A 13,074-nucleotide genomic window follows, 5' to 3' on the forward strand; every position below is an offset into this window, starting at 1 on the left:
CCGAGAACTATTCTCACGGAATAGGCCGAGTAAGTGGCACCCTTTAGCAGGTGCCCCCAGCTATCTCACATCGTACGTCCATAGATCGGAGAGTGAAAGGGACTCCACACATATATGCCAGCTGACCAACGCCATAGTCATCTCCTAACAACTTACTCCTAAATTACCAATGGAGTACCTTCGCTGAATAAGATGATGACACTGCCAAGTGAACAGGTCGCATGTTTAGGAAAAAATTGTGAGCTCTCTCTCTCGTAATTGTATAGTTTAAGAACACATTTCTCTCTTGACTCGGTATAGACTAAGAATAGATTTTCTTCCTGTCGCGATTAATTTGATTATTCGTTTTTTTGATTGACTGTTTTGGATTTTTGACTATTTCTTATTTTGTATTAATATTGTTCATTTTGTTTATTAAATTCTCTATATTTTGTTTAGAGATGTCTCTGGACTATTTCCTGAATCAGATCTACGGCATAAATTTCACGCGTGTTTATCCGCGTTACGAGAAGTAGATAAACTGGTGTCGGGACCCTGACATAAGGAATAAGGTGAATTCGCCATCACCAACTTCCGCTCTAAATTCTAATTTAACTATAAGACCCTCCGCCACTCGATTTCCTATTAAATAGGAAAGCCATTCTTGTGGACGAATGAGACTAGTTTCACCAACTAGCTGCCGATTAAGTGATACTAATTATCTTAGTAGATAAGTACCCCCGGCGAATCTCACAATATACAGTCAGAATTGAAGAACTTAAAAACTTTTGTGGCTTTGCAGGAAACAGTTTAATATAATGCTAAACTGTTAGAACATGGAAACACAATATTTTTGTCTTGGGCCCATCAATTGACAGAATTTTAAGCATGTCTGACAGACTTCATTCATATTTTCTTTATCAAAAAAAAAAAAATATGCCATCATGTTGCAGAAATTGTTTGTAGATTCCTGTTTAAAATTATGATTGTCATTTGCAAGACATCAAATTTCTACATTCTAAACACACACATCAGCTTCATTGAAAACAATAACTACTATTTCTGTAGATGAAATATTAAAATTGAGCATTCTGCCAACATATCAGCAGCCCACAGCAGTGAGCTGTTTGTTACAACTAATGCATTTCCATAGCCATATATAAACATTGGGGGGCTACAGGAGCAAGCCAAAAGAATTCTGACTGAAATCTTTCTCTTTTCTAGTCAACAATAGGTCTATTGGCTATAGTCTAAGTATAAAAAAAATGTAAACCTAAATGTAACTTAGGCTTAACAAAATGTAAAGCCTAAATTTATGTAACAAAAGCTAAAGCATATATTACACAAACTGCACGTGGACACTACTGACTAGGCTGAGGGGACTTAGCCACTTCATAGTCTCATTGTCTAATGAGACTATGAAGGTTCTGAACTAATGTCAAAAAATTACTAGAAGCATAAGTAGATTCAGGTGAAATTACTGAACTTAAGATTTTTAAGTAGTTGAGAATTTCTATGAAACCAGTTTAGAATATACTGTATGTTTATACAGTATATTCAGTGAAAGTGCACCTCAAAATAACACAGAAATTCAAGTAGGTATAACTAAGAAAGGAGGTATCTGAATGGAAAGAAATTTATGACACTCTGAACATGGATCTGATCACACGGATTTGAATAGACAAAACTATTTGATCAGTGGACTTCTTGAAAGGTATAATTGTGGGATGATTGAATGCTTAAAATGAAGAAAATATTTTTGTATTTGATAGGTGAGTGCAAATATTTTCTGAAATGAGTGAACAATGTCTATAGTTTCAGAGAATTTGTAACATAGTAGAATTTATTCTGAATCTGCCTAGAAGTACAGCATCCATAGAAAGAATATTTTCTATTATGTTATGCATGTTGTCTAAGAAGAAATCCGGGTTAAGTATCCAATCAATTAAAACAATGCTAAATGTAAGACAAAAGTGTAACATGAAATGTGGTAAGTTTTATGACAAGATATTGAAAGATCAAAATTTTTTGCATAAAGCGAGTTTGTCTGAAAAGTACACATGGTAATAGCACGAAGATGTGCAGTCCTCTCTACACCAACTTTTAGACAGATAATAACTTTCCTATTTACATAAATAGTGACATATTAATTTTTGAATGTCACAAAGTAAACTTTTAAAGATAAATTTCTTTTGTATTAAAATTCAGTATTGTAAAATTTGCTATAAATTTATATTTAAAACTTTATGAAGCTTTTATGGATAATTTTTAGTGGAAAATAATACAAAATATTTTAAATTTATAAATATTTATATATTATACTCAGAGTTTATATATTGTTTTATTCAATTAATTCTATTACCTGATCAGAAGCAAATTTTAAAAGAGCAGCTGTGGGATCTGCTCCTGGAGAAAGTATAAATATTAATGGAGTACAACTGTTGCTTTGAAAATAAACTTTTTCAAGATCAAATGGTGGAATTTCAATATATTTTTCTCCAAGATATTTTTTGATAAAATTCCTAACTCTTGGAATAATTCTATCTGGACGAATACATCTTAAAATAAGCAGTTTTTGAAACTCACTTAAATTTGTCCATGGAAAGGGATAATTCATATATTCAGGAGTCTAAATATGAAAAATATAAAAAATCTTATTACATCTTTAATTGATTTAATATCTTGTATTTATGTTATATATTTAAAAATAAAATTACTCACATATAGAGTAAAATATTATGATAAGTTTATTAAATATATAAGTTATATTTAGTCAAAACTTTATAACTTTAAAACTTTTGGTCAAAAATAAAATAAACAGTTTATTTAATCCAAAAACAATTTTAAATAATTTTTCACTATAATTATTCAAAAATTTAATTTTCAAATTAGCTCAGCTTATATCACTTGTGATTGTAAAGTTATTTAAAATCAAATATAACTGTCTTATTCATTTACAAAAACTAAATTTTTAGTTTTTAGTTTTTAATTTAGAGTATAATTAATTGATAATTATTAAAGTTTATTAGTTTATTATCCTGAATAAAAATTGAGTAAAAAGTAGAAGTGCATGTCTATGTGTATATATAGGGCTATTAAAAATTCTTGTATTGGTTTCATTATTTTGTTCTTATGCATTGATACCAGCATTGCATCGATAGATAGGAAAACTCATCAAGCTTTTCCATACTTCCTGCATCTATGTAGTTACATGTTTGCCCCAAGGTAGCAAAAAGTTTTGCAAAATGGCCACTAACAGCAGTGAGAAATCTTTCTGTGTCCTGGAGTTTCATAAAATTCAGTCTGGTATCAGTATCCAGCAGCATTTCCACATTAAATTTTGGAAGGATCTACCAACTGACAATTCCATTAGCAGATGGTATGTGCAATTTCAAGAGACAGGATGTCTGAATAAGTTAAAAGGAGCATGTAAGATAAACTGAACTATCATATTGTATATAGATACAGTAGAGCATCGATTATCCGACCCCCGATTAACCGTCACATCAGTTAACCGACCGTTCTAGTCGGCAAATTTCAAATGTCCGCTAGTGATGTGGCACTACAATATTTGGCTATGTCTTGGCTACTTTAATATTATTTTTACGTGTTTTAGCTGGCAACACTCATTCGACCATGAAAGGGAGCCAGTATTTAAACGAGGCTTAATTTTCTAATTTTTAACGATACAATAGCGACGATTATTATTTAAAAAAAAATTTGTTAGGCTTAACATCAATGAAAATTCAACGTGACATTGGTTAATAGCGATATACTAATATACTAATTACATGGGATATACTAATATACTATACCAGGGGTGGCAAACCTATGGCACATGTGCCCAAAGTGGCACGTAAAGAGAAATCATCTGGCACGTAATGTATCATACGATTTCTGTCTTTTTCAATAATCTTTTCAGTTTATCACCCAATCATCCTTTTTTCAATCAGATTTTTTACATTTATTCTAATTAAAGCGTATTCGTTTAATTTCTTTAAATATCGTTATTCGAAGTCTGAAACTTTGGCATGCATAAACATCTTTAAAGCTAAGTATGCTTACAATATGGCACATGAATACAAAAAGGTTCGCCATCCCTGTACTATACTAATAATGTATTTTTTTCATTTTTTTCGGTTATCCGGTTTTTTCAATTATCCGACCAACCTGAGTCCCCAATTGAGTCAGATAATCGATGCTCTACTGTATTGGTAGAGTTACAGAAGTGGCACATATTGAAAATTTGTAATAGATGTAAAAAATTCTGAGAGATGGCTTTACAAAACAAAATGTAAATTGTATTTCTATTCCAAAGTTTGTATACATGATGACTTTTTAAAACCAATACAGTCATTTTGAATAGCCCTATACATACATTACATATACATACACACTTCTAATTTCACAGCATATATACATATACTGAATAAAATAGAATTGAAAATAATATTTAAAAACATTAAGGTATATTGAAAACTTACTAAACTATCATATATATTCTTCCATTCTTTCAGATCTGAAGAAAATGATTTTCTGAAATTTTCAAATGTTTTTAAAGTAGTTAAATTGCATATTTCATCCCAAGATATAGAAGGAATCCATTCTGCTGGTTTCTCATATATATTTTCTAAAGAAATTCCACCAGTCAAAAGAAAATTCCATTCTTCCTCATTAATTTTATCATCATATTTCAATAAATTAATGCAAAGGAGAAATGAAAACAGCAACTGAAATTATTGTTAAAAGTAGATCTTGAATATTTTGTTACAAAATTTAAAAGTTTTCTTTTAACATAGCATTAAACTTTACATAATATAAAATAAAATAATATCTTATAAAAATTTCTGTAAAACAATAAAAATTTATAAATTCATTAAAAAATTAGTTTTATAAATTATTACATCAAATGCAGTAAATACCATATTTGTCTGAATATAAGTTAATCTGAATATAGGTTGATTCCTAATTTTTTTAGTTTTCTCCAAAAAAATTTTCTTTCCAATAAAGCATAAATCGACCTAGAGAATACCATGTATCAATCTTATTTGTGTGACAAATCACTTATGTTTTTTTCTTGATATGCTGAACATGTGAGCAACTGTGCTAGTGTTATTTTTCTCAGCATATTTGATGCATATAAGCTTAATGTTCACATCAAAGCTTCTACATTCAGATACTTATTTTGATTGGGTTATATTTTGTTCAGTTCAAACTTTCATTTAACAATCCATCTCTGTCTGTTAAGAAAAAATGTAGACTACCTGAAATTCCATAATGCAGGATTTCCTGCAACCTTTGAGAGTGAAATACAGAGTGTAAAATATTATACCAACTTTAATTATACTCTTATTTGCATAGAATATCGACCATAACTTATGTTAGGCAAAAAAAAATACTGGAACACGATTAAGTGTATCAAGGATTTTTTCACACCTGTATTAAAGCCAAGTATCTGCATGTAGGTCATACTTGGGTATAGGTTAAGAATGGATTTTTGGACCTAGAATTTAGAAAAATCTATCATATATCTGGGCAGATATGATAATTAATTTTATGATTTTCTTTTAAAAATAATATAATTAAAAATTATGCAATTTAAGAATTATGTAATTCTCAAAGTGAGATTAACAAAGAAAAAATTTGATAATAAAATTAAGTTTTTTGTATAGATAATTTCTCATTTTTCTGTATATACAGTTAATAAAAACAATTTTTAAAACTAGAATCTTAAATCCTCTTATTAATGATTACTTATTAAATAAATATTAAATGATAACTTTTTTATTTTGAAATATTTTGATCATTATAAAGATTATCCAAATTTTTAATAAAGATCACATGATCTGATAACCAGCCAAATTTTTCCTAGTAGTAAATTGTCTGAAAAAAATTTAATATCAACAGAGAAAAAATTTTTCTCTATTTGATATTAAACTGTAAATTTTTATGTAGATATCAAAACTTTTATATAGTAAACTTTTAAGCCAATTTTTAAAATAAAAAAATGTTTCATAAGTAGTAAATTAATTTTAAAAATTCTTCATTTGACATGGGTCTGTAATAGATTTTATATACACATAGATCAAAAATATTGTTCAACACTAATACTTAATTTACAACTAGAAGGAAATAGAAAATAGAAGGCAAGAAGTAGCAAAGTTAATAGGACAGAATAAGAAAGAATACCCAGATTGTTCAGAGCCACATGTGAGCTTTGTAAACACCCAATACTATCTTCTACCTTCCACTCCCACTTACTGTTCTAGTAGGGGTTTTTTTCTTCATCTAGTTGATTAAAAAACCCAGTCACTCACTCTGACTAGTCAAACTGAAACACCAACTCTAACACCATGACTCCAGTCTGGGAATTTCAAAGTTCTCACATGTCTCTCAGGCACCAGACACTGCAACATCTCTCTCCTTTTGAGTTATTTTCTCCTAGAGCACCCACTCAAAAAATTACCCTTCTTCACCTCATATGCCCTCATATAACCTCGTATTCATTATTGGTAAATTCTAGGAAATGTCTACGACATATAAACAACAAGATATCCTGTCATGTTTTATCATGTCAAGAAAACTTCTTAATCTAACAAACAGTAAAATGATATGAAAGCCATTTTTACATGGTGTAGAAAAGTTGTTGCAAGTTAATCTAGTGGCTTATAATTCACACTATTGAAACTGAAAAGTTTTTCTAACACATAATCATGGAGTGCAGGAAGGGAATTACAGTATTTTAAAATTAATTTATCTATTATATTATAATTATATTATGATAAATTTCTTACAATTAACAATAATTTGATTTCATGGTTTTAAGATTAAAAAATTTAACTTTATAAATAATTTTTTGATAATGATATTTAATTCACAAATATTAAAAGTCAAATGTTTGCTTGTTGAATGCAATCATATACTGTTTCTCTCTCTATTATGCAATATCATTAAATATTTTTGTTCTAGCTAAAATTAAGTCAAATTTAAAAAATTAATTTTTTTCTCATTTTGAATATTTTTGGTCATGTTTGTATATTAAAAAAATTATCATCTTTCCTTTTAATTTCTTTATTTTATCATCAAGAAAAATATTATCATCATTATTCATATTGTAAATTATATCATCTTGTAAACAAATAAAAGTGATAAATTGGAAAGCAATGGAACTTTCTGCACAGTAACCATGTCTGCAGAAAATTTTCCAGTAGAGAACAAATTTGGAACAAAAATAATTACATCAATAGATTTTTATTTAATTATTTACTTTTTTCGGTTTTTTCAGACAGACAGAGTGGTCCATGGTCAAGGATACAAGGTAACATATTGCAATCACTTTTAGAATAATTTGTGGAATTTTCTTGGTCCACAGAGGTCCACTTGGATGTCCAGAAGAGAGAAAATGGAGTATTTGCCCACCCCTAGACACCCATAACAGTAACTTAAACTATATCTGATTATTTATTTGTTGAAATCATGTCTTCTTCTTCTTCTTGTTTCTTCTAATTTTATGTCACAACTTGGTGCATTTATCGACACTTGGCAAATAATTTCATCATCCACTTTTAATTCATACAGATACGCATTTCGGGCTTTTGTCCCTCTTCAGTCTGTTACATCGATAGGTTGTGACTTGTGTATACAATATCAGTCAGGCACCTTTCGTACTTCCCACAACCCTCCCCTCCCCTCTTCTCCCAACTTGACGGCCTCCCCCGCATGCCTCGTAACTTGTAACATGTCACTTCCCCAAGTGCTGCACACAGTCTCGCCTGCAACTGCTTCAGGTCTGTGATGTGTTCTTTTAATCTTGTTTCTAAATTTCGTTTTGTTTCTCCAATGTATACTTTTGGCGGTTCGCATGTGCAAGGTATTTTATAGATGACTTCAGTAGTGTTGTATTTGTCTGGTTGTTTATTTATGTCAGGTTCAGCCTTCTGGATTCTTTTTTGCAAGTTGTTATAGGTTGGGGCTAGCTTTATATTTATTTTATCAAAACTTTTGTTTACCTGTTCAAAGAAGCCACGAACGGAGCACATTCATAAAAACTGGCTACAATTTTTAAAAATAAAATGTTTATACAGTCGCAGGCGAGGCTGTGTGCAGCACTTGGGGAAGTGACACGTTACAAGTTACGAGGCATGCGGGGGAGGCCGTCAAGTCGGGAGAAGAGGGGAGGGGAGGGTTGTGGGAAGTACGAAAGGTGCCTGACTGATACTGTATACACAAGTCACAACCTATCGATGTAACAGACTGAAGAGGGGCAAAAGCCCGAAATGCGTATCTGTATGAATTAAAAGTGGATGATGAAATTATTTGCCAAGTGTCGATAAATGCACCAAGTTGTGACATAGAATTAGAAGAAACAAGAATATTTGATTATGTTAAAGATAATGTGCAGTTAAAAATTATTAAAATTTATATATGTATAATTGCTTTTTGTTTATAATAATGCTAATAAATGTAATGAATATTACATAAAGAAAAATGTATAAAGCTTAATTTGACTTTTGTTCTTTATGACAGGATAAATGGACTAGTTAAAAGAAGTTAAGAATAAAAATGGTTTGTTTTTAAAGGTTTGTGTAGAGGTTTGGTTATTATTTAAGTGCAGTTAGAGAAGAGTGTAAAAATGTACATATCTTATTAATACTGTTATTGTTAAATAACACTAAATTTATTCATATTGAACAATTTTCAGTAAATTATAATTATTAAACTTTAAATTTTTATCATCAGCAAACAAAAATCATTACATATACTTACTTTGTCTTTTTCAAATAAACTATGGCAAATATTTGAATAAAGAGAGTAAGTAAAATGAGATTTTAAGTTTTTTAATCTTTCTTCTAATGTCATTCCATGTTCTGAATAATCAATAGAATTTTCAAAAAGAGCAATAAACCATTTTAAAGAATATTGGTACATTGGATCAATGTTAGCTAAATCTGCTATTGTAAAAAACAGTATTGATGAATGAACAGCAATTGATCGATATCCAACACGAGCCTCTTCTATTTGTGTTTCTGTTTGTTCTGAAACTGCCTAAAAATATTTTTTCAAAATTTAGCAATATGATAATGTTTATTCATATATAGAAATCTCTACATATCAACAAACTATAGAGAAAAGTAAATATTTTAATTAATCAAACAAAAATTTATAATATATAGTTTATTTTACCTAATTTAAATAATTAGAATATATAATATTTTAAAAATAAATTTACAGTATAAAATAAAAAATTTTATATAAAGTCAAATATTTGTTTTCATTCATATGAGATAAAATGAATGAAAACAAATATTTGACTTCATATAAAATTTTTTATTTTCATATTAATATAATATAATTATAATTATATTTAATTAATTATAATTGTAATTAATATTAATATAAATATTCATATTAATAAATATGCATTACCAGTAATGAAAAACCAGAATGAAATCAAATGATAATTTTCTTTTTACCGCAAACATTTACCTATGTAAAGTAACTTATTTTGTTCTTTTTCTTTTTCACTCTCTGAATGTATATGTGTATTGATCAATTTCAAAAAGCAACATTACAAGAATTTAACGATTTTAAGCATTTGTTTCAAAAACAAATTACATTATTTAAATTTCTTTATAGTAATAAAAAAAATCTGTACTACAATAATTGTAGTACAGATTTACTAATTATTTGTAACAATTATTCTTCTGCCAAATTCTTATGAAAGTTTATTTTTGCCAAAATCTCTATGTCAGTTATCTTATTCCTGTAGTATGAAATAGATAATTCTTCATACAGGCCAATCATAAGATAATTTGATCATCCCAGGTGATTCTGATAATTCAAACAAAACCAAATATAAATACAAATTATAATAATGAAATGTCCAACAGAGAATGAGCAGTTCAAGTACTTCCTTATTATCAAAAGAAAACCATCAGATGACCAAAAAGTTAAATTACATGTTTTGGATAATGCATATAAGGAGCTGTCTATTAATTTCATGGACAATTTTGAGCCAATTTTGACCTCATCCCTCCTCTTTCTGTACAATGATGTAGTTTTGGAAAAATTATCATCTTTAATTACATGTATAATACAATAATTCATGAATCTCTTTCATTTTCAAAAAATAACTTTAAAAAGTTCTACAAATAACTGACAATTTATTCACTAGCTAGTAAGTATTCTTATAAGAACAAATTCATTTGCCACTTATATCATTAAAATCTACATAGACAATGCCTTGACCCTCCTTCCTTCCTCCTCATGATGTACAGTGATGTACTGTACTTTTCATAACTCTCCTCTCTCCTTAAACTATACATGTAATTAATGGAGAACCCTATCCTTTTTCATCAAATAAATGGTTCAAGCACAAAAAGTCTGAAATTCAAAAAAAACTTATTAAAGTGTTTAATTGAAAATAAAATCAAATATTATACAAAAAATTAGGAATGAAGATGACCTTCATTATTTAGATGCTGTACCATCCACTAAAAACATAAATATGCTCAACCATGACATGTCCAACATGCACAAAAGATTATAAATGCTCTGAAATACATTATTATAGTTCACTGTGACAAGAGAAATCAGCTTTTTTTTTTTCTGGAGAAATGTTTCGACAATATATCACCAATAAACTCATTATTTTCATCAGTTTTTGTGATGATTTATGTTACGGAAAGATCTGGCAACACCAGAGAGAGAGCGGCACGTGCAAGACAGACGGCCGATTAATGTACGCGACTGGAGATCATCTGGTCCAAGTAGAACCCTGAATAAAGTATTCAGAGTAAGTGTTTGTATTCCTGTCTTACTGGGGGTCTTAAGTGCATCACGAACAGCGTGTAAACACAAAGCAAACTATATAAAACAATTTAGTTCAATTATTTTGTATTATTTTTTCTGTAAATAAATATTTTGTTCTCTTCCAGCAGAGCATATTTTTCAGTCTTATTTCAAATGGCAATTACCTATTATTTACATTTATTTCCTATAAATAAATTCATTTCTGACATTAAAAGTAAGAATGAATTTTACATCATCTTGTAGGTAGCTTCTGGTAACAGACTGGCAACTTTGGGTTGAATTGCATTTGACAATCAACATGTTAAACAAAAGTAAAACAAAACTTAAATTCTTTTAATTTTTTTTTAATATCATTTTTTAATAACTTCTTTGGATAACTGTTTAATAACATTGTTTTGTTAATGAAATTAATTGACTGTGGATAATAAAATATACATGGATATAAAACTATGAAGTATTTTATTAAAAGTTAAAATTTTCACAATTGAAAATTAACAAAGTTAAAATTCATTTTTTTAAATTAAAAAAAATATATACTTTCTTTAGAATTTGGCACCATAATAATATAAATTATAGTAATGCTTACTTAAAATATCAAAATTATTTTACTTAGAAATGTTTTCATTCTTTTTCAGATGCCAATTACATATTATTTATGACTACTTAATTTTGGTACTTTTGTTTGTTGAAAACTTATACATATATAATTTAAAATATAAGAATTTATATTTCTATATACATTTAAAAATGTTTGATCTAATGTTTGTTAACAAACTACAGGACATTCTTAAATGAAAGTGGAGCTTAATCTCTTCTTTTAAAAAAATGAACACATTTCTAAGTGAAATAATTCTGGTATTCTGTAGTAATTGTTACTATTATTTATTTTAAAAATTTACATTTTTAAATTTTTTTTATAATTTAAATGCATTAATAGTAATAGTAAATGCAGAAATCCAGTTATATATTGGCTAAGCATAGTAATAAATTTTGTAAATTTATTATATTATATATTAATTGAGAAAATATTATTTTTGTTTATATTATTATATAACCTAACTTAATTAAATATTTATCATATTTTTATTAAACATATATATTATACAAATTAACAACTATATCATATATTCTAAAATAAACCTGTTTTTCTTGAATTTCATTTGAAACAGATTGCAATGATGAAAGAATGTTAATGGCAACTTCATCTTCTAATATAGTTCCTTCAGAAGTTGATAACTGTTTCAATATTTTATCCTCTAAATCCCTTAACTTTCTAAAATTTAACAAATTTAATGAAACTTAAATATATTATTCTTTAAAATAAAATATGAAATTATCATAATTAAAGTTTTATAGAGATAGAAAAAGAATTGATTTGAAATATTTGATATATTCAAGAACTATAAATAGAAAATGTACAGAAATTAAAAATTTGTAAAATTAGCATAATTTGATAATTTTACATTTTATTTCATAATTTAATTTATAAATTATAAGCATAATAGTTTGGTATTATGTTTATTTTATTTATGAAAACTTCATAAATAAAATAAAGACTATGATTAAAAATTGCATTATCTTGTACTTAATATGAAGTTAACATATTTATAATATACAACAAAATATGTATTTTTTAAAATATTTAGAAAATGAAAAAAAAAAAGCTAACTTTTTATTTTCTGCACTTTGAATAATTAATTGGTTTCTTTCAAATTCTAATTCTGGCTTTTCCTTTCTTACAACAATGCCCTGCAATTGATCCTCCAATCCAGCTGGTGTAATCATAAAATTTATAATTGCCACTTTCACAAACATTTCAGGCAAGTAATGAGGATTACGTAATTTTGTAGTAATATATAACCTAAAGTTATCAGAATATTCAATAGTACTATCTCCAAGTTTAATGCATAAGGTACCGCCTTGTCTAAATGTCTGTTTTAGTAATAATGGTTCCAAAATAGGATCCAAATCTTCATTAACATTTTCTATTAAAACCTGAAATAAATATATTTCTTTTTATTCATAATTACTTTATATGATATAAGACAATTAAATTATTATTCCTATTTAGAATATTGATATTTATTGACGAAATATTTAAATCTTACCGAGTTTCCAACCTGAATACAGTCTTGTAATGTATGAAAAAACTTTTTATCAGTCAACCTAATAACTTTAATGTCTTTTTCCATGTTTTTAATCCATCTATTAGCTTGACCTTGAGGATCAATCATTAATGGCCACTTTATACCATTTCTAAAGACAATTTTGTTAAATTAATAA

The 13,074-nt window shown here is 27.7% G+C and overlaps 1 protein-coding gene across 1 annotated transcript in view; it reads right to left on the reverse strand.

Annotated features, from left to right (window-relative positions):
• Positions 1-13,074, reverse strand: part of LOC111625990 (dynein heavy chain 7, axonemal-like) — a 149,670-nt gene that overhangs the window by 38,786 nt on the left and 97,810 nt on the right. Inside the window, exons 41-46 of the mRNA XM_023369258.1 lie at positions 12,900-13,047; positions 12,461-12,786; positions 11,932-12,064; positions 8,746-9,024; positions 4,464-4,709; positions 2,342-2,608 (exon numbers count right to left, since the gene is read on the reverse strand). Of these exons, the coding sequence (XP_023225026.1) occupies positions 2,342-2,608; positions 4,464-4,709; positions 8,746-9,024; positions 11,932-12,064; positions 12,461-12,786; positions 12,900-13,047 (1,399 nt within the window). The remainder of the gene's footprint in view (positions 1-2,341; positions 2,609-4,463; positions 4,710-8,745; positions 9,025-11,931; positions 12,065-12,460; positions 12,787-12,899; positions 13,048-13,074) is intronic.

This window comes from Centruroides sculpturatus, unplaced genomic scaffold (assembly GCF_000671375.1).
Source record: "Centruroides sculpturatus isolate CEXI.00-Female unplaced genomic scaffold, Cexi_2.0 scaffold63, whole genome shotgun sequence".
NCBI classification, from domain to species: domain Eukaryota; kingdom Metazoa; phylum Arthropoda; class Arachnida; order Scorpiones; family Buthidae; genus Centruroides; species Centruroides sculpturatus.